At 37.4% G+C, this 20099-nt stretch overlaps 1 protein-coding gene across 7 annotated transcripts in view; it reads left to right on the forward strand.

Moving 5' to 3' along the window:
• EPB41L3 (erythrocyte membrane protein band 4.1 like 3) overlaps positions 1-20099 on the forward strand; it is a 157886-nt gene that overhangs the window by 122562 nt on the left and 15225 nt on the right. For all 7 annotated transcript variants that reach the window (XM_070747579.1, XM_070747580.1, XM_070747573.1 and 4 more), the window contains exon 12: positions 5811-6028. In XM_070747579.1, the coding sequence (XP_070603680.1) occupies positions 5811-6028 (218 nt within the window). The remainder of the gene's footprint in view (positions 1-5810; positions 6029-20099) is intronic.

Below are 20099 nucleotides of genomic sequence, written 5' to 3' on the forward strand. Positions count from 1 at the left end.
GCAATATATCTATTTACATATTATAGAGTGATTCCAATTTATTCCTTGTAGCTTGGTCTCGGATTCTACCCGTCATATATCATCTTACCTTGTCCCACCATCCCATCTGTTGTCTCGAGTCAGTTTCATTATCCAAATTTATCCCCTTGTCCATAATTTCAAATTGAATATGGTGCACCATGTACCTATACCAATTTTGCATTGTCCATTTTGTCACATCCTTCCAACCCAAAACTATTACCGCCTGTGCGCTTTCTATCGCTGCATGTTTTATTTCTCTAAATTCTCCCATCGCATTACTTTTAACTATTACTGCCATTTCCTTAGTAATTGTCCATTGTGTATTTAACATTCTATTAATGTCCTCTTGCACTTTTTGCCAAAATTCCTGCACTATTGGGCATTCCCAAAACATATGCATAAACACTCCTTTATCTTGACACCCGTGCCAACAAATACCCTTGACATTCTTCTGAAAATGTGCGAGTTGGACGGGAGTATAATATCGCTTACGTAATATTTTCCTTCTCATTTCCCTAATTCTTGTATTCTTCAAGCCCTGGCACAGTTAAGACTGAAAAAGTCTTAATTCAGCAACACATAATTCAGCAAGTATTCATTTAGTGACCATTCAAGTTACAACTGCGCTGAATTATGTGCTGCTGAATTAAGACTTTTTCAGTCTTAACCGTTGCAGCATTCCCATGGTCAAAATTTGGATGTTTGGCAACTGTTATGTGTTTATGATAGTTATAGTTTATGTCCTGGGGTCATATGATCACCATTTGTAATAATCTCAGACAGTTCTCAACAAAATCAATGGGAGGGAGGAGCCAGATTCACTTAATGACTGCATAATTCCTTTAACTGCAGAAATTAGCTGCAGAAATGGCAAAAAAATGTTATAAAATGAGGTACAACTCATTTAAGGACTGCCTTGCTTAGCAACAGAACTTTTGGGCTCAATTGTGGCTGTAAATTGAGGATTGTCCATATATAAACAGAGACAAGTATCATACTCATTAGCACTGATGATGTTATCTAGTTGGATAATGAAACATCTGTAAGCAAACCATCGTGCTCAGAGAGCAATAAAGACTCCACGGTTCAGCCCTAAGCTGAACGTTCTTCTACAACTCACCATATGTGAATGAATAAACTAAAAAGGCATTGGGTGAGAGAAAATAGTTGATACAAATTAAGAAAATATCCATACAAATGGATGTTAAAAGAAATAGTTCAATTGGTGCAGATTTTCATGTGGATTTTTATAAAAAACATCAAAGGTAATCTAAAACTACATGTGAAAAAAAGACAAGTCACAGAAAACCAAAAATGATCAGTTTATCTGTTCTTAATCTTTGCATTTCAAAAATATTTTTGGCCAAAGTAATAAACTAGTAGTAATCATAAATCCACACAGATGACCTATAGGGGCAAAATCTGGTGCTGTTGTTTATTACATTCCATCCAAATTATTATTCAAGGTTTGATACAAATTGGTATACATACACCTGCCCAGATGACAAGTAAATAAAGAGTAGCTACTGCATTTAGCCAAGAGAGCTAAAGGACTTGGCAGAAACTGAACAGACTCATCCTAAAAATATTGAGTCATCTGAATGATTCATTACATCTCTTTTTTATTATTAAATGCAGTAATTGGGGTCTCTGTACTATAAGGGATTACCAACTGCAAATACATGATCCCCTAAAATTGAATTTATGTGACTGTTGAGCCAGAATGTGGAGCCAGAAATAAATATGCCATATTAATAATTAAAGTTCAGTCATTGTAAAACAGTGATAGAATTTACCACTTTGGAAATCAGCAACGAAAGGTCCAATAAAATAATCCATGTGTTAAAAGGAAAGGATGAAGGGTGAACTTGCTTCTTTTGACATAATTCCTGAACTCTGATTTTTTATTTTGAAGGTACCCACTTCTATTCACTGAAAGAAAGATATATTCTTTCTTTCCCACTCATATTAAAATTCTAAAGCCATTTGCACGTGTTTTATAGACCAGAAAAGAACTCATCTAGGTTGAAGTATTGAAATTATTTCCAACGACATCCTTCTGATGACAGATTGAATTCTCCCTGTCCGTTGCATCTTATTTTGCCCAATCTTATAAATCTTTTCTGCAAAATCCTGGAAGATTAAGAAGGAAGGGGAAAGTCATTCTTGCATGAGCAGAAGTATTTCATAATGATAGAGAACTGCTTTTCATCAATTGCATGCATACTTTATATCCTTTAAAATGATGAAGATAAATTATATGAGATAAGAACTCTTAATCCAAGTTCTCTGAAGAATGAATGGTTAAAGGTTCTGGATATTTAAGGGAAGGGAAATTATGGTAGTTGTGTCTAAATTTCTGAAGGTTGTCACATAGAAGTGGAAATGGATTTATTCTCTGTTTTCTCAGAAGAGAGAACCAGATTAAAAGCGCAAAGCCCAGGCTAGATGTCAGCAGGAATATGAGCTGTCAGTCAATAAAACAGATTGCCAAAGAATGTGATGAATTTTCCTAGAATATCCAAAGGTGCTTTTTTTCCAAAAGGCAACTAGACTTTGTTTTTCCTTGAAGATATTTTGCTTCTCATCAGAGAAGCTTTTTCAGAACTTACTTCTTAATTTAATTTGATTTTAATTTTATTTATTGGATTTGTGAGCTGCCCCAACTCCTTTCGGAATCTGGGTGGCATCCAACAAGTAAAGTAATATAAAACAATTAAAAACCCATTCATAAAAGCATTCATACTTCTGGGCTGAAGCTAGATGCTACTGCTCAACAGCCCCAGACCTGCCGGCAAAGCCAGGTTTTTAAGGCTTTCCAGAAGGCCAGGAGAGTGAAGGCAGTTCAGATCTCCTGAGGTAGCTAGTTCCAGAGAGCCGGAGCCACCACAGAGAAGGCCTTCCCACGTGGTCCGGCCACCTGCACTGTTTGGCTGACAAGACCTGGAGAAGGCCAACTCTGTGGGCTCTAACCGGTCTCTGGGAAGTGTGAGGCAGAAGATGGTCCCATAAAGTGTTTTCAAGGAAAAACAAAATCCAGTTGCCTTTTGGGGGAAAAATACCTTTGGGACAACCATAACCTGGATAACTGAGAATCTTTCCTAGAAGAGTTGAAATAGAAGCTGAATGGACATCTGTCATATACCACATTTTTTCGGAGTATAAGACGCACCTTAGTTTTGGGGGAGCAAAATGGGGAAAATAATCTGCTTACCAGGTATTCATCTGGTAGGGCAGGTCCTTAGCCAGCACATTATTTTATCCCCTGGTTAGGGCTTTTAAAAAACTTTATTTGGAGAGAGTAACAATGAAAGAGCTTGCAAACCAGTAAAAGCTGGGAATATCATTAGCACATGGAAAGAAACATTCGGAGCAAGTAGAGCAAAGGAAAAAACCCTGCAAAGACTTAAGGCTTGGAAAACTTTATTTGGAGAGAGTAACAATGAAAGAGCTTGCAAGTTGGTAAGAGATGGGAACATTGTTAGCACCTGGTTAGGTATGGAAAGAAACATTTGGAGTAAGTTAGACCAATGGAGAAAAAACCTACAAAGACTTAGGGCTTTGAAAACATTCTTTGCAGAGAGTAACAATGAAAGAGCTTGCAAGCTGGTAAGAGATGGGAACATTATTAGCACCTGGTTAGGGCTGGAAAGAAACATTGGAACAAGTAAAGCGATGGGGAAAAAACCCTAGAAAGACAGGTTTGGAAAACATTCTTTGCAGAGAGTAATAGTGAAAGAGCTTGCAAACTAGTAAGAGCTGGGAACATAGTTAACACCTGGTTAGGGCTGGAAAGAAACATTTGCAATAAGTTAGACCAATAGAAAGAAAAACCCTGCAAAGACTTAAGGCTTGGAAAACATTCTTTGCAGAAAGTAACAATGAAAGCTTGCAAGCTGGTAAGAGCTGAGAACATCGTTAGCATCTGGTTAGGGCTTGGGGGGAAGCTACATTCAGAGTATAAGACACACATTCAGACATTACCAGCCTCTTTTAGGTAGGGAAAAGGTGCATCTTACATTCCAAAAAATATGGTATGTTATAGTGGAAGGGATTTCAAACTTTCTCCAGCCGCAGAACCTGCTATTTTTTTTAAAAATGAATCCCAGAAATCCTTATATCCAGGTTAAACCCCTGCATTTAGGTAGGCTGGAAAGAAAGGGCACTTTGAGCAATAGTATCAATCACATAATACAGCTGGCAGATGAAGCAGATGCATTTAGGAAACATATCTAGGTGTATTAGATATCAGTCCATTTTATGCACTTCTCCATCTCTAGATGGGTTCAAAGAAATTGCTCATCTAAAAATGACGGAGAATGATTTGTCTGTGATAACATGAATGGAGATTTCTATTGTCATATGGGGGATACTTGCCACTATCAGAAATGCTGCTTTGCAGTTATTCAGGTGTGACAGCCTGCTGCTCAAGTTGGGCTTTAGGGAGTAGGTGGGATTTCTGCTTCTGAAATGGAATCTATGGATGACCTTGTGGAATAAGGGGAGGAGATGCTGCTAAGAAACAGTCAGGACAGGCCGAAGCCCCCGGTACCTTAATGGTCAGAGAAAAAACTTAGGAAAGTTGCACTCATAAATCAAGTAATTAAAACTGGTGGCAGGAACTTTTTTACTTCCAAACAATCAGAATTCAGGTACTTGGCATTTATGTTGGTTGTAGCATCTCTGCTTAACACGGTCCTTATTTTCTTATTTCCTTATTGGCTTTTGACAAGCAGTCAATGGAGAAGGCCAGATTCGCTTAATGGCTGTATGAGTCCTTTAACCACTGCAGTGATGCACTGAACAACTGCAGCAGAAAAGGTCATAAAAGTCATAAAATTGGCTAAGCAACCATCTTGCTTAGCCAATTGGCCAGTGTTGTCCCAATTGCGGTCGTAAATTGAAGACTACTTGTTTATGATTAGAAAATAACGCTGTTGCATTTATATGTGCAAAGCATTTGGAAGAACTATTTTGCAACGTTTGACAGCACATAAAGAGGTCCTGTTTTATAATTGCTCCTGCCTATTGTAAAACATCCCTTTGTTTTGTACAACTTTTACTAATGTATGCCTTGCTTTTCCTTATGCCTTGTATATTTAGTGTGATTCAAGTTGATATAATAAATGCTTGGTGAAATGGCCATTTTTTTTTCCTTTCTGTAAAATTACTTTTTAACCTACCGGTACTCTTCAAAATCTTTTTCTTTCTTTCTGATGAATTAGTGATAACTTCTTGGAGTCTATATGACAAGCTCATTAGTATCTTGCATTTTGAGATAACTGTGATGAAGTGCCTCTGGTTTCTAATACATTATTTTTTAAGAAAGTACTTTCAGACTGTATATATTATTTGCCCTTTATTATCACTTAGGTTCTTTACATAAGTGTAGTGCAGCGTGCTCAGATAGTTTCATTATTTTCAAATTTTAGAAAAGAAGATTCTGGGTTTAAAAGTATCTGCATACATGTGAATATATATCAGATTTTAATACAGTATCTGTATATACATACACATACATGCATATTAATGTTATTGTTTTATATAGGTATATTTAGTATTTATGTTTCTGCATGTTTTAGAAACATGAGGCTTCCATTTCACTGGCAGACTGCTTAATGCTGTAAGCCTGAGCTCACTTGCCTGGGCATAAATCCCATTGAATTTAATGAGATTTACTTTGGGGTAGGCATGCACATAATTAAATAATGAATCCATAATGTAGTTTTACTTAGCCTAATGAATTATCTGTTTAAGATTTCACCTCTTCACATTGCATTTGCTTTTAGCATCAGTGAATGAAAACCATGAAATGTACATGAAGGATTCTATGTCTGCTGCAGAGGTTGGTACTGGCCAGTACGCTACAACAAAGGGCATCTCTCAAACAAACTTGATAACTACCGTGACCCCAGAGAAGAAAGCAGAAGAAGAGAGAGATGACGAACAGCTAAAAAGGAAAGAAGAGGAAGGCACTCCAGTTTCAGCAATACGGCATGATACTAAGGTATAGTTTTATGTTTGTATTTTAATTCTATCAACTAAGCAGTATTAGAAATGCCACATAATTTTGCTGATAGAAAGCATAAGAAAATAGTGGCAAATCACCAGTGTTTGGCAATAAGTAATAAGTACAGTAGGTTTTTTTCCTGACAATTTTAAGATTAACAGTGGCAATTTAGTTTTATATAGAGAGAACATGTTTCACTTTTGAATATGCTACATGCTCTACAATGTAAATAACTCTTTTCATGAATTACTGCATTTTGTTTGCCTTTTTGAATTGCCTTTGAATTATTTGCCATTACTAGAGTGCTAACTTCATTTTTTTCCTGGTCTTAGAATCAGTATTTCTAGTATAAATTAAACCAGACAGCATAATATTGACCGTTTTGACATTCTACTTCTAGGTTATTGTCATAATTCATGTGAAATTACTTTTAACTGTAGAGCATGTTAATTCCAGGTCTCCTGTTATCAAAAATGTTGCCTATGGATAGATCTTCAGAAAATATTGTACAGAATGAACAGTTATGAATAGAAAGACCAGTTTAGTCCCAGATCCCTATATATATAGTACGGTGATGGCGAACCTATGGCATAGGTGCTACAGGTGGCACACGAAGCCATATCTGCTGGCACGTGAGCTGTTGCCCTAGCTCAGCTCCAACGTGCATGTGTGTGCCGGCCAGCTGATTTTTACCTGGCACAGAAGGCATTTTTGGCTTCCAGAGAGCTTCCGGGACGATGCGGGAGGGAATTTTTACCCCCTGGCTCCAGGGAAGCCTTTGGAGCCTTGGGTGGGCAAAACATGAGCTTACTGGGCCCACTAGAAATTGGGAAACAGCCCTTTTCCGGCCTCCAGAGTGTCTCTGGGGCGCAGGGGAAGCTGTTTCCCGCCCTCCCCTGGCATTGAATTATGGGTGTGGGCACTCACACATGCATGATAGTGCACGCCCTCGCTCTTTTGGCACCTGAGGAATAAAAGGTTCACCATCACTGATATAGTATATCATATATTTTAAAGACACATATATGGTTGCATAGAAGTCTATACCTGTATCAATAACATAAATGTTTATCCAGGTTTGGGATGCGACTCCACCCAGTTTAGACATTTGAGTTCAAGAATTCAAGGTGTTAAGTACCGACTTTGTTTCAACATGCTTTTATAAAGATATACAGTTTTACATAATCCTGCTTGTTACATATTTCTCTCACAACCATTGTTTTCAGTGGTTTTGTCACACACCCCAGATAAGGTTAGAATATTCTCTCTCTGCAGCAATGCAGCTTTAAATAGGCATCTTTTATGAGTGCGTTGTTAACACAGGACTGACTTCCTCACAAAATGTTGTCCTTCCAAACTGGAATTCTCACAATTCCCAATCATTATAGGTAAAAGCTGAGAATTGAAGAAGTGGCTAGGTGAGATAGGTATACATTATCACAGTGATTACTTTGCTTGTTAGATGGTAGATAGGCTCAAGTTGCAATATATCAGAAATGTATGAATTCATAACATATTCAGTTGCTAAAAAGACTTTTCATCTCTAAATATTGGAAATTATTAAAACAAACAAAAAAATTATTCAGCATTGCATTTATCATTTAATTATAGCAGTATTTCTCAACTTTAGCAACGTTAAGATGTTTTGTTGGGGAATTCTGGGGTTTGAAGTCCAGATAACTTAAAATTGCAAAAATAAACAAACACTGAATTATTGGTTAAAAATGAAGAGTGACATTTATAGTTTTAAAGTACGTTTTAAAAACTGTCTTGCCATAACAATACTTTTCATGTCACGGTGAATGCTCTTTTAATTAAATTGGGGGGAAGCAATTAAAGTTTACTAATTATTATATAGAGAAAATATGATATATTCTAGGGATTACTTTTTTAAAATGTATATTCAATTTTTTGTCAACCATGATTTCACAAAATCATTTGCTTTTATTTTCCAAAATTATTACTAGAATTGTGTTAGAATATAAAACTTTAAATAAAGTGCTTAAGATATTCACCTTTTGCAATAAATAGATGCCACAATGTAGTAATTATACCTATATTATTAAGGGATTGAATAATACAAGAAAAGAGGTTTAGAGAAAAATATACCAATATAAATTAATTAAATTTAAATTACATTTATTTGACTTCTATGCCGCCCAATCCCATGGGACTCGGGACGGCTTACAACAATAAACAATACAATACAGTATTACAAAAGTCAAATATTAAATAATAAAAACAGTAAAAAAAACCCATTATACTAACGATAAAAACCCATACAAACTAGCCAATCACACACCTACATAATAAATCAATCACAATTCGGCCATGAGTAGATGTTAACTCTCACAGACCCCAGGCCTGCTGACAGAGCCAAGTCTTCATGGCCCCCAGAACAATAGATGGACAGGTGGAATGGTCCTTTGGAGGGAATGCCCAAAGTCACTCGGTTTTGTCATGGTTGAGCTTGAGCATGTTGGCTCCCATTCAGACCTTTTCAGCTTCCAGGCACTGGCACATCACATCAACCACTTCACTGAATTGGCGAACGGTGGAGATGTATAAACTGGTTATCATCAGTGTACTGATGATACCTCACCCTGTGCCGTCAGATGATCTCACCTAGTGGCTTCTTGTAAATGTTAAATAGTAGGGTGGGAGAGGACAGGCCCCTGAGGCAACCCACAAAGTAGGGGCCTAGGGATGTACCTCTGCCCCCCCACTAACACCAACTGACAACAACCAGAGAGGTAAGAGGAGAACCACAGTAAAACGTTGCCTCCCACTCCTTCCAGCCATCGCAGAAGGATACTATTGTCAAAGGTATGAAAGGCCGTTGAGAGGAATAAGCCATATCGCAGGCCCACCAGGTACCCCTTCCAATGCTCTAAATATTGTAAACAACGCCTCTACAATCTGGAATATAAATTTTCTTCACTTGGTAATGAGTTCCCCCTTGCATAATTACTGGAGGAGGAGGGGTTGGGTCTGTGGTCGTAAGTTGGATCAAATCATTGGTTTGAATAAGTTACTATGAAAAACTGAGTGAATCTTTCCCAATATTCTAAGTAAATCAAGCTGAACTGTGATTATCTGAACTATTGGGAAAGGACCCAAAATTTTTATCTTAGTTTCTTGCTAGCATTCTTAATTTTATTTATTTGATAGAGAAGAAAATTTTTATCCCCTAAACTGAAGGGCGGTTGGAGTGACCATTGCTTGTCAGTTTACTTCTTGTATGCTTCTGCTGCTTCTGTCAGTTCTTTCTTTGTGTTGTCCTACCCCGTCTCCATCCATTTATCTAGGGACATGGAAGAGGTGGCTTCTCTGGGTAGTTCAGTCATGGGATCAAATTCCATGCCACTGGTAATTTGAAAAGGAGTTAATCCAGTGCTGCTGTGAACGTCATTGTCATATGTGACTTGTCAGGTGGGACTTTGGGTCGAGTGTTGCAAAATGGGATCTTGGGTGAAGAGCCGTTTCCGGTTTTTTAATGTTTTTTGACAGTCCATTGTCCATCCAATAGGCTGGTTCAGCTTTGACGTTGTTGGTGATGGCCCCGTCTTTAGCAGGTCGGTCAGTGGCAGCGAATTGCCAATAGAAGTTCACAAAGCCCAGGAAACTCTATAGTTGCTTGCAGGCATGTGGGGGTTGCCAATCTAGCACCACTTTCACATTTCCTGGGTTCATCTCTATCCCTTCGCTGGAAATGCGATATCTCAGATAGTCGCATGAGCTTTTGTGGAATTCGCACTTGGACAGCGTTGTGTATAGCCAGAGGTTTTTCCAAGACTCGCCACACTAGCTTTATGTTTTCCTCTAGGGCAGTGATGGTGAACCTTTTTTTCTTCAGGTGCCATAAGAGTGTGGGCGTGTGCTATCACACATGCATGAGTGCCCACACCCATAATTCAAAGCCCGGGGAGGGCTAAAACAGCTTCCCTCAAGGCCTTCTGGAAGCTGAAAAATTGCCTGTTTCCCAACTTCTGGTGGCCCCAGTAGGCTCATGTTTCACCCTCTCCAGGCTCCAAATTCTTCCCTGGAGCCAGGGGAGGGTAAAAATGCTCTCCCTCATCCCCCACTCTGGAAGCCAAAAACGCTCTCCCAGATCTTCTATGCCAAAAATTAGCTGGCTGGCACACACATGCACATTGGAACTGAGTTAGGGCAACGACTTGTCTGCCAGCAGATATGGCTCTGCGTGCCACCTGTGGCACCTGTGCCATAGATTCGCCATCACTGCTCTAGGGTTTCACTGAAAATGAGAATGTCATCCAAATAAATGAACACTCTCTTGTACAGGTGAGAGTGGAGTACCTCATTTATGAATTGCATGAAGAAAGGGGGGGTTTGTGGTCCAAACGACATGACTTTAAATTGGAAACCAAGAGGTCAGTTAAATGCTGTTTTTCACTCATGCCCCTCCCTAATGTGTATTTGATAATACAGTGGTACCTCTACTTGAGAATGCCTCTACTTAAGAACTTTTCTAGAGAAGAACCGGGTGTTCAATATTTTTTTGCCTCTTCTTAAGAACCATTTTCTATTTAAGAACCCGAGCCTGGAAAAATTTACCAGGAAATTTGAGAGCGGCATGAAGACCCGGCCAGTTTCCTGCCATTCCCCCTGCGTTTCTCTTTCTGGAACAGTGTATGGGAGGAAGCCTGCACCCGGTGTATGGGAGGTGCATGCTTCTGCTTGCCACCTCAGAGTCCCTCTTTTTTTTTTAAGCTTAATTTCTTGGATTCAACAGCAACTGTCCTCCTCCTCCTCCTCCCACCCAAATTCCGAGCTTTTATTTCTTCCCTAATAGGTTTTCACACATTATTTGCTTTTACATTGATTCCTATGGGAAAAATTGCTTCTACTTACAAACTTTTCTACTTAAAAACCTGGTCACGGAACGAATTAAGTTCTTAAGTAGAGGTACCACTGCATGACTCTCTTTAAGTCCAATTTTGTAAACTTCTTTCCTTTACCAAGTAATTCAACAAGTCATTCATAAGGGGGAGGGGATACATATTTTCAACAAAGATGGGGTTGATACCCCAGAAGTCCACGCAGAGTCTCTCCCCCACCCCCAATCTTTTTTCTCTTTGAAGAGCACTCGGGCTGCTACCACTGCATGCACTTCTCCTTCTTCCCTTGTCTCAGGCACTGTCATTTGGCCTTGATGGTGAATGGTGCATTTACTATTAGGTTGTCCACTGCCTTTGACCTGTACGGATCTGTCTTTAATGGATGGATCGCCCTCTCCCCCTGGAAGTTGGCGAGGAGCATTTACACTTGTCTGGCAAATTTTCCCTTGTCCTGTCTCTTGGCCTTGTCCTGTTGAGATGGAGTGTTTTGCTTCTGCAGCTTCTGAAGTGATCTCTTTTAACTTGAGAGACTTTCCATTCAGCACCTTTCTCTGCGGGGGTTTTAATCCATTATGCCCTGACCTATTAAGCCAAGGGTATTAAGTTGAACTTCTAGTTCCTTTCTCCCTGGTAGGGATGGAGGAAACATTCAGTTGGGAGGGTGGTAAGAGAAGATCACCCTCTCCTTCATGCCCCTCCTTCATGAGGGACTGGGAGGTCCCTCTGACCCATTCCTTCTTTCACGGGCTTGGCACTGTCTCAGCAGCGAGGGGGAAGGGGTAGAGGTTCAGGTGCTGCTTCTAGCTCCTCCACATCTTCTTTATTTGGGCATAGTAATTTCATGGTTGCCCAGGAAAGCTATAACTGAGGCGGCATCGTGGCTGACAGGGAGTAGCTTGCCATCGAGATCTGGGACAGCATCCAAAAACTGTGAAGACACAAAGGATGACCTTGGCTTTTGTCTTACTCTCATGATTTGCAAAATATAAAACCATTAATAACAATAATCAGTCATTACAAATGTTTGCAGTACTTGAAGCAAAAAAAATCAAGCAGTGTGTATGTCAGGGTTCCAAATAGCATGTAAAGTTAAATCAGAGTCCAAGGCAAAGTATTCCTCAAAGTTCCAATTTATTAATAGAGGCATGTTGGCACATCTAGGAGAAAACCGAATTTGAAGCTTCCCAGGCTTCACCACTCAGTTGAAAGTTCGAGTCCTTGCACCCACACCCACAAATCCATCTTCTATTGCCACTCATCTCTTTTTGTTCAGGTGTAGAGGTAACGAGACAAAGGATGACCTTGGCTTTCTAGAAAGAAAGCCTACCTACTAGCAACTCCATACAATCCCCCCTTCCATTTACCCACAATAGAAAATGCATAGTAAAATGGTATAAAGTATGGCAAGCCTAAGATTCCAAATATAATCACTTCGGCTTGATTACTTTGCTAATAGTCAAGCATTGCTGAAATTTCTACTTTGTTGAATATACTTATGAACAAGATAAACCTGATTTCTTGGTAAAGGGTGCTGTTATAGACAGTATTTTTACTGAGACTATGTTTGTGCATATTCTTAGATCAGTGCCTTGTAGTCAAATGGAGCAACTTACCCTAAAAGACTGTCAGGAGCGAGGGAGAGAGAAAGAGAGAGAGGATTTCATTTATAACTAGGTGCAAAGATAATTTATGACATGGTTAGTAACCTCCATTAATCAAGGACAATCCTGGAGCAATAAATCTAAATGATACAGCAAAAAAGAGAGAAAATATTTGCTACTATTTATTAATCAATTAGATTTTACGGTTAGCATTGAAATTCCTGATTGAAAAGGCTTCTTGACATTCGCTATAATGCATATAATGCACAAGGTTTCTTTTTAATTTTTTTGTATTTATTTATTTGTATTCTGTCATAATTATTTTGAACAAATGACTTAAGACAGCCTACTTATTCTATTTTCCCCACAACATTAACCATGTGGGCTGGGATAACTGGGCTGAGAATGACCATTCCAAGATCACCCAAATGCTTTCTTGACTAAGGTGAGGGTAGAACTCATGATCTCCTGGTTTTCAACCTGGTGCATTAATCAGTAGACCAAAAGCACTCCCCACGGTTGGAAATTTTGAAAATATCATCCAACTGCTGTTTCAGAAAAATAAATTAGGAATTAAAATAATTGTCAGTTTTCAAGGAGAAAGTACAAATTGATATCTTTATAAAGAATTCCTGTTCTACTGCTAGCAGTGATGCTTATGCTAGCGTTGAATATTATCTCCCGTTAACAATTTTTATATAAAATAATGTATGTGCCTGAATTTAAGCATAATTTGAGAGATTCAGACACAGGTGAATACAGTAGGAAAATTCTTGCATTCTAGTAAAAGAAAATATCTTGTATTCCTATACAGACTTATCTGGAAGCAGATCTGTTGCAGTAAGATACACTTTGATGTAAATTCATGTTCTATAAGACATTGTTTGTTATTTTTCGGGTAGATTGTCAAGCCGGTGTAGAAGTTGATGATAAATTAATGGCTTGCCACACTATCTATAGAAGACCTGATGTTTATAGAAACTTGTGAGGGGGGATTTCAGGAGGGAATAGGTGCAGCTACAAGGAATTCTTTTGAGTGGTTCAAGGACAAATTATGTCTACCCATCGGGGCTGGAAGCAAAGGAAGAGCTGGCTACGTTGGCACAATCTGAGTGGGCAACATGTCAAGTTTGTGGGATAAGGGACGTGAAATTTCAGCTGAGCGGGAAACTCAGATCCAGGTTTCCTTGTGTATGTGCCAGAATCAACTTCTGCACTTTGAGGAATACTTTGACTCGGAGTCTGATTTAGTTTAGATGTTATCTGGAACTTTGACATAGATCTTGTTTAGAACCAAAGGTATTTTTTTTTTTGCAATCTAAGCCTTTTTGTTTGAGTTAGATATCTGGAACACTACAATTCATTCTTAACCTCCATTTATTAATTTTTCTCAAATATTCAACATTCTGTAACGGTAAACACGGGTGGTTTTCAGTAAGCCGTGGAAGAAGACTTACTTCCTTCGTTTTTTATTTTGTTAATCCTAAATAATGTTTGCTCTTATTTTTGTAATTAATGGTCCAATTTTAGTAAGAGGTCTTACTTAAATTTGTAATAGAGTAAGGAGTCGCTCTTGTTTTCATTACAATAATATATGGTATTACTATAGACACATTCCTCTGTGTTCAAAATTTATAGAAATTTGTAATGCAAAGCTTTATATCACAGTCTTCTCCAAAAATCGTAGGGAATTACAGAAATTTCTGATTAAAGACTCAGAATGTCACAAAGAAAGGAATCCTTTTTTGGAAAATAAACTTGAAATGGTGAAGAAGTACTTGCCCTTTCACCTGTTTGCATTATTGTCCTTTTCCATTTCCGTATCCATTTCACAGTGGTGATCAATTTGGGAAAATGATGGCAGAATGAATGGTGAGCCACAGATTTACAGTCGTGGATTCAGAGAATGACCAACTGTAGCTTTCCTGCTGGTTTTTTTGAAATGCCAGATTGTATCTTTGGAATGCCAAAGAGGACGGTACAATGAGCTAAAAAGGGAATGGTGTACATGGTAATACCAGAAAAAAGTATATAGGCTATATAGTTTCATTCCTCTGTAGGGTGATTTTAAGCCTTTCAATTTGAGAATTTCTAGTTTGCAAATTTAATGTAGCAATTAAATGTGTATGTTGAACTTTTTAAAATAAGATAATTAATATTGTATTTTAACAGATGAGTTGATTTTGTAACTGGCTGCCCTCATAGAATACAGCATGGAAATTGGTATAATTAATTCAACTAAGCTTGTTCTTTTAACTTTATGCAATTAACTTTTATATACAGAGGAAATTAACCAATTATAATTTTCTTTTTGTCCTTTTGCTCTTGCACTTACTATCTTTTCTTTCATCAGCCACTTTTGCCTGGCATTGCTTCATTAACCCCCTTGCCATCCTCACCAACTGGTTCCTTTGCATCTTCAACAGAACTCCACAGGCGGAGGTTTAAGGAGAACAGTAAAAAAATATTAGATGGTGAATCATTAAAAAACACCAGCCAAAAGAACGATGAGACCAATTTGAACTTCAACAGAAAAGGAACAGCACATTCTATTGAACATGACATGGCATTTAATTATAAACAAAAGGCCAGAAAAGGTGGAACATTATTTTCTTTCTCCTTGCAACTTCCAGAATCATTCCCTTCTCTCCTGGATGACGATGGCTACTTATCCTTTCCAAATCTGTCTGAAACAAACATCCTGCCACAAAGTGTGCAGCATTTTCTTCCCATTCGCTCACCTTCCCTTGTGCCTTGTTTCCTTTTCATCTTTTTCTTTTTGCTTTCTGCTTCTTTCTCTGTACCCTATGCTCTCACTCTTTCCTTTCCCTTGGCTATGTGTCTCTGCTACCTGGAGCCCAAGGCGGCCTCCTTGACTGCTTCACTTGAAAATGACCTGAGTGACAGTTCAGACGAAGAGGTGTGTACCTCGACACAGAACACACTTTTTTTGTGTTCATTGTTTCAGTCCTAAACAGTGTTAGAATGCTGCACCAGTAGTCCTTTCAGAGCCTCATTTTTGTCTGTGCCGATACGTTCAGATTTTTTTTTTTAATTTTTGTTGTGTTGAGAGTGTAGCTTGAGCCCAGGGTTAGGCACAATACGAAGTGTATAACTTTTACAAATTGCTTCCAGGTAATGAAAGTCTCAAATAGTTTATTTGAAATATAATCCTGAGTTGTGGGTTTTCAACTGCAAAACGAGAAAGCATTCTGCTTGTTTATTGCTCCTTGAAAGTAAATAGTTTTATATGAACCTGCAACCAGCTCAACATTTATAACACTGTAGCTAAATAGGAAGATGAAGTTCCAAATTACCTTTTATCCTTAAAAGGGATTTAATGTCAAAAAAGTTGTGTACTGAAAATGAGAAAATCATAGCTCCAATCTGAATCTCTTGAAATAGTCCCATCTATTGAAGAATACCCAGGAAATTGTGTCTAATATTTACTTCAGTCCACAAAGCTGCACAGCTGAAGGCACAAGAGGAGAGCACAACTGGAGGGTGTTTCTATTCTGTACTTCCCTTATTGCCTGAATTATTTATTCGCTTGGAGCCTTTTAATAAGACTTATAATCAAAGTGAAGAACATGCTTAACAAGATTTAACAAACTTTTCTAGTCTAGGGATCAATCTTTTATAGTATTAATGAAGCCTAGTTTACACACAATACTGTCTCCTATAGCCAAACTATTTTTATCTTCTATAACATGAAATTTGAAAACTGAATTGTGCCATTCAGTGAATAGTGTCGAAATGTATAAGATGCAAGTACTTTGTAAGCATCTTTTAAATCACAAGTTTTTAAGCAAATCACAAGCAAATCACAAAAAACATTTACATTTTGAAAATTGTTTAATTATAATTACTAATCAACCCAAATAATAATTTAAAAGCGTATTTTATAACTTATTACAAAGCAAATTTGCTTATCAGTAAGTGAAATGAAATCAATAGGATTTATTCTAAATAAAATTTAGCTGGGATTGAATATGATGAGTTTTCTAATTTGTTTGCTTTAGATTGGCTTGGTTCAGATGTATTGTCAAATCATGATTTGGAACTATTCAGTTAGACTTGTGCTTGCTTTAAACTAAATTAAATAATTAATTCAATTAATTATTTTGTTTGTATAGAAATTATAATGTGCCAAATATAATATTTGCCAATACAGGCAAAAAATGAGTTTCAGATCAACAAACTAGTTGGCAATCCTGGATTGAAAGGTATCAATATTGTAACACCAAATCATGTTATTTATATATGAACCAAGCTTGTGATTAGACCAGGAGTAGCAGTTGTCTGCTAGATTACACCGATTTGTGCCTAATCCAGGGTGCTTCTCTTGTTTGGATATATTGCATGATATTTTCTTTTGAATATTGGCATGTCTGCATTACATCAGCAAAACAAAACACAGCAGTTATGAATATAATAAACTAGGAAAAATGTCTGCTTTTAAATTCCAGCAGTCGTTTCACTAGACTTCAAGTTGGTCAATGATCTAGTAATTATTTCCTTTTTAAAAGGGCTTAAAATCTCACTTTAGAGTTGTGCATTACGTCCATGTGTTGAATCAATTTGCTTGGGAGTACAGCCCATTGAATTGAATAGGGTTTACTTCTGAATAGGTGCAGAGAAGGAACTCCATTCTAAGTAATACAGCTAAATAATAAGTAAATGTTTGGGATTTGAGAATTGATGTAAAAATGGTTAAAAGAGGATGCTTGAGCAATCTAGAATTTTACTAGCAACAGCTGTAACTCTAGATGCAATTTGTGAGTTGCCTCTAGAATTAGAGTTGATGAAAAGTCAAGGCAGGAAAGACAGGGTCATAGTGATATGATGGCACATAGAGCAAAAGAGATCAGGATAAACTGCATAGGTATACCATATGTTCCTGCCATTCTAATTAACAGACAGATATTATTTTGTACTAAAGAAATTCTTTAATTGTTATTGTAACAAATTAATTGCTACCTGTAGTATATCTCTATTTAGTAGGACATATTTCCAAATAACTGCACATGTTAAGTTCTGACATTAATTTTTATTTGTGTGCCCCACAATTAATACATTGATTTAGTTATTTTAATGAAATTGTGGTGACATACTTTTATATTATTTCTTTTAAATTGTTCTCTTCATTTTTTATGCTGTAGATACATTTGACTGCACCTTCCTTTTAATAGGAATCAAGGGAGTTGTAGCCCAACATTCACACTGATTGTTATAAGTATCACCATACTAAATATATCATTGAAAATTTTGTTTAAAACAACTGTTATCGGTAAAGTAATGTAACATTTCATGTCAATAAGCACATTTGGATTTGGGAGCATTTCATTGATCATCTCACAAAATGGTTCCCATTGAAAAGGGTCTTAGTTTGTTTACAAATAATTGCTTAGTAAGTCATTCTGGACTTGGCCGGTCATAAAATATTGTAAATAAAAATAAATAAATGGCAAACTGGTAATGTTCTCCCCACCCCAATGCATCCCAAAATGTACTTTGTAGCAGCTAAGGTTCCTGCATTCCTTGCTGTCTCGGTGCTATCTTAGTCTTTAACAAAGCAAATAATGCAAGTATTGGTGTTGGTGATGTTTTTCTTCTTGTCAAATATGTGTGAATATAGGTGTAGTTCAACCCAAAGCAGTGTGATAAAAAAAAGGAATAGGCTGATTATAATTCTGGTTATATACTTTGAGTAGTCATTTTTATATTTATACATATGAATGATTTGCCAGCACAAAGACACTACAAGAAATTCTGTAGCCAAGGAGTATGTTTGGTAGAAGTGAGCCCTGTGTTGCCAAATGTTTGGATACAACTTCCAGTCTCTTCTCAGTTCAATAACGAACAGCATTTAAGGTACCATGTCAGGACAAACTTTTGCTAAGGGAATGGAAGAGGTTCATAAGAGTGCACTGATGAACTTTTAAAAATCCATAATTATGGGTAAACAACCTGTTATTTTGTGTATTCGCTAGTAAAGTAAGTAAGCAGACTTACTTTGATATGAAGCTCGTACTTCTGCTAAGAAAAAATTGTAACGTGTGCAGGTATTCTCCAAAATGTATCCTTATTCAGTTGAATACCCAAATACGTATGTGCTGTGGAATGTATTTTTGGCAATAAAACCAATATCCTGGATAATGGTAAATTGGTATCTTGGACACAATGGGTAAAAAAACATATTAGAAGGTTGCTTTTTCAATACTAAGTAAAAGTGAAGAGAATAGCAAAATGATACAATTTTATCTGCAGAAAAAGCCAAAGCTCACTTAATTTTATAAAGTGTGAAAGATTGTCATTCAAGCAAGTATAGAAAAACTAAAAAGACCTAAGAGAGGAGTTCCTACGCAGCTTGTACGCAAGCCTTCTAGTAGGAATGATAGGCTAGTAGGAATTACAGCATCAGTTCGGTGGTGTAATGCCTAGATAGAAATCTTGAGATTTCCTATAAAATGGAATGTTGTGCTATGAGTTGTAGCATATCTTCAATAACATAAGAAATCAAGATCCGAAAACATACGGTAACTTTCTAGGTCATATTCATACTACAAGGAGATCTTGAGTCAAAATGAAGAATGATATAAAGCCTTGTGGTAAGAAGAAACTGGGTTACTGTAGAGAAATGATTTCTTTCATAGCTGAAAGAAAGCATTTCCCAGGGAATTTTGGGACAGATTATCGTTGCATAAATGTAGTGAGTATTTTAGGGTGACACAAAAACTTCTAGCTGAGCACAGATGTAGTAATCAAAGCAAATGCAATCTACTTGCTTGTACAAATCATATAATCAATTTCTGGAATGAACAAAGTGAATTGCAATGGATACAGGCTAATGTTAAAACCACAGCAGCAAAGCAGCAAAAATGTAGCTTTCATCCATCTTCTTTTATATAACAAAAGCTGGTTTACCGATGCTTTAAAAGCACTTTAATGCATGGACAACTTTAGACATGATAAAACATCTGAAGCAATTGTTAAGGAAGCAGTGATCCTTTGGAGATTAATTGCTATTGATAGATTAGATTCTGTTTTCAAACTTGGAAGGATTCAACACCAGATAAGAATGTTACTGAAACAGGAGGTACTAAAAAAAAAAGAAGAAATCACCACCATCATAAAGTTGGAAGAAGAGTGACAAAAGAAACAGATATAGGAAGGTGGAGCATTTTGATCAGGGTAGATCCTGCCAGATCACCCTTCTGGATAAGTGTGGCTAGAACACACTGGTATCATTGTTAGTTTATAAAGACATGATTCAGTGCATCTCACCTTCTGGGGAAAGGCTGAATGGATTCCAGTTTGGAAAAGTTAAAAAATATTAATCTGTATGGGCAGAAACTCAGTTTGCAGAGTAGTGGCAGAAATATGGAAGAACTGGTGGTGCAGAAAAACAATTGACAAATGTTGTAGTAAGAACCTATGATGTCAATGACAAGCCACATGGGCACAAAAGAGTTTGAAGTGAGTTTTGCTGGAAGCCAGCCAAGACAATAACAAATTGCCGTGATGTGACAGCAAGTCACTGCAACCAGTCATAAATGCAAGTTGGTTGCCAAGCATCTGAAATACAGCCATAGGATTGCAAGG

The sequence above is a fragment of the Erythrolamprus reginae genome, chromosome 3 (assembly GCF_031021105.1).
Source record: "Erythrolamprus reginae isolate rEryReg1 chromosome 3, rEryReg1.hap1, whole genome shotgun sequence".
Lineage (NCBI taxonomy): Eukaryota > Metazoa > Chordata > Lepidosauria > Squamata > Dipsadidae > Erythrolamprus > Erythrolamprus reginae.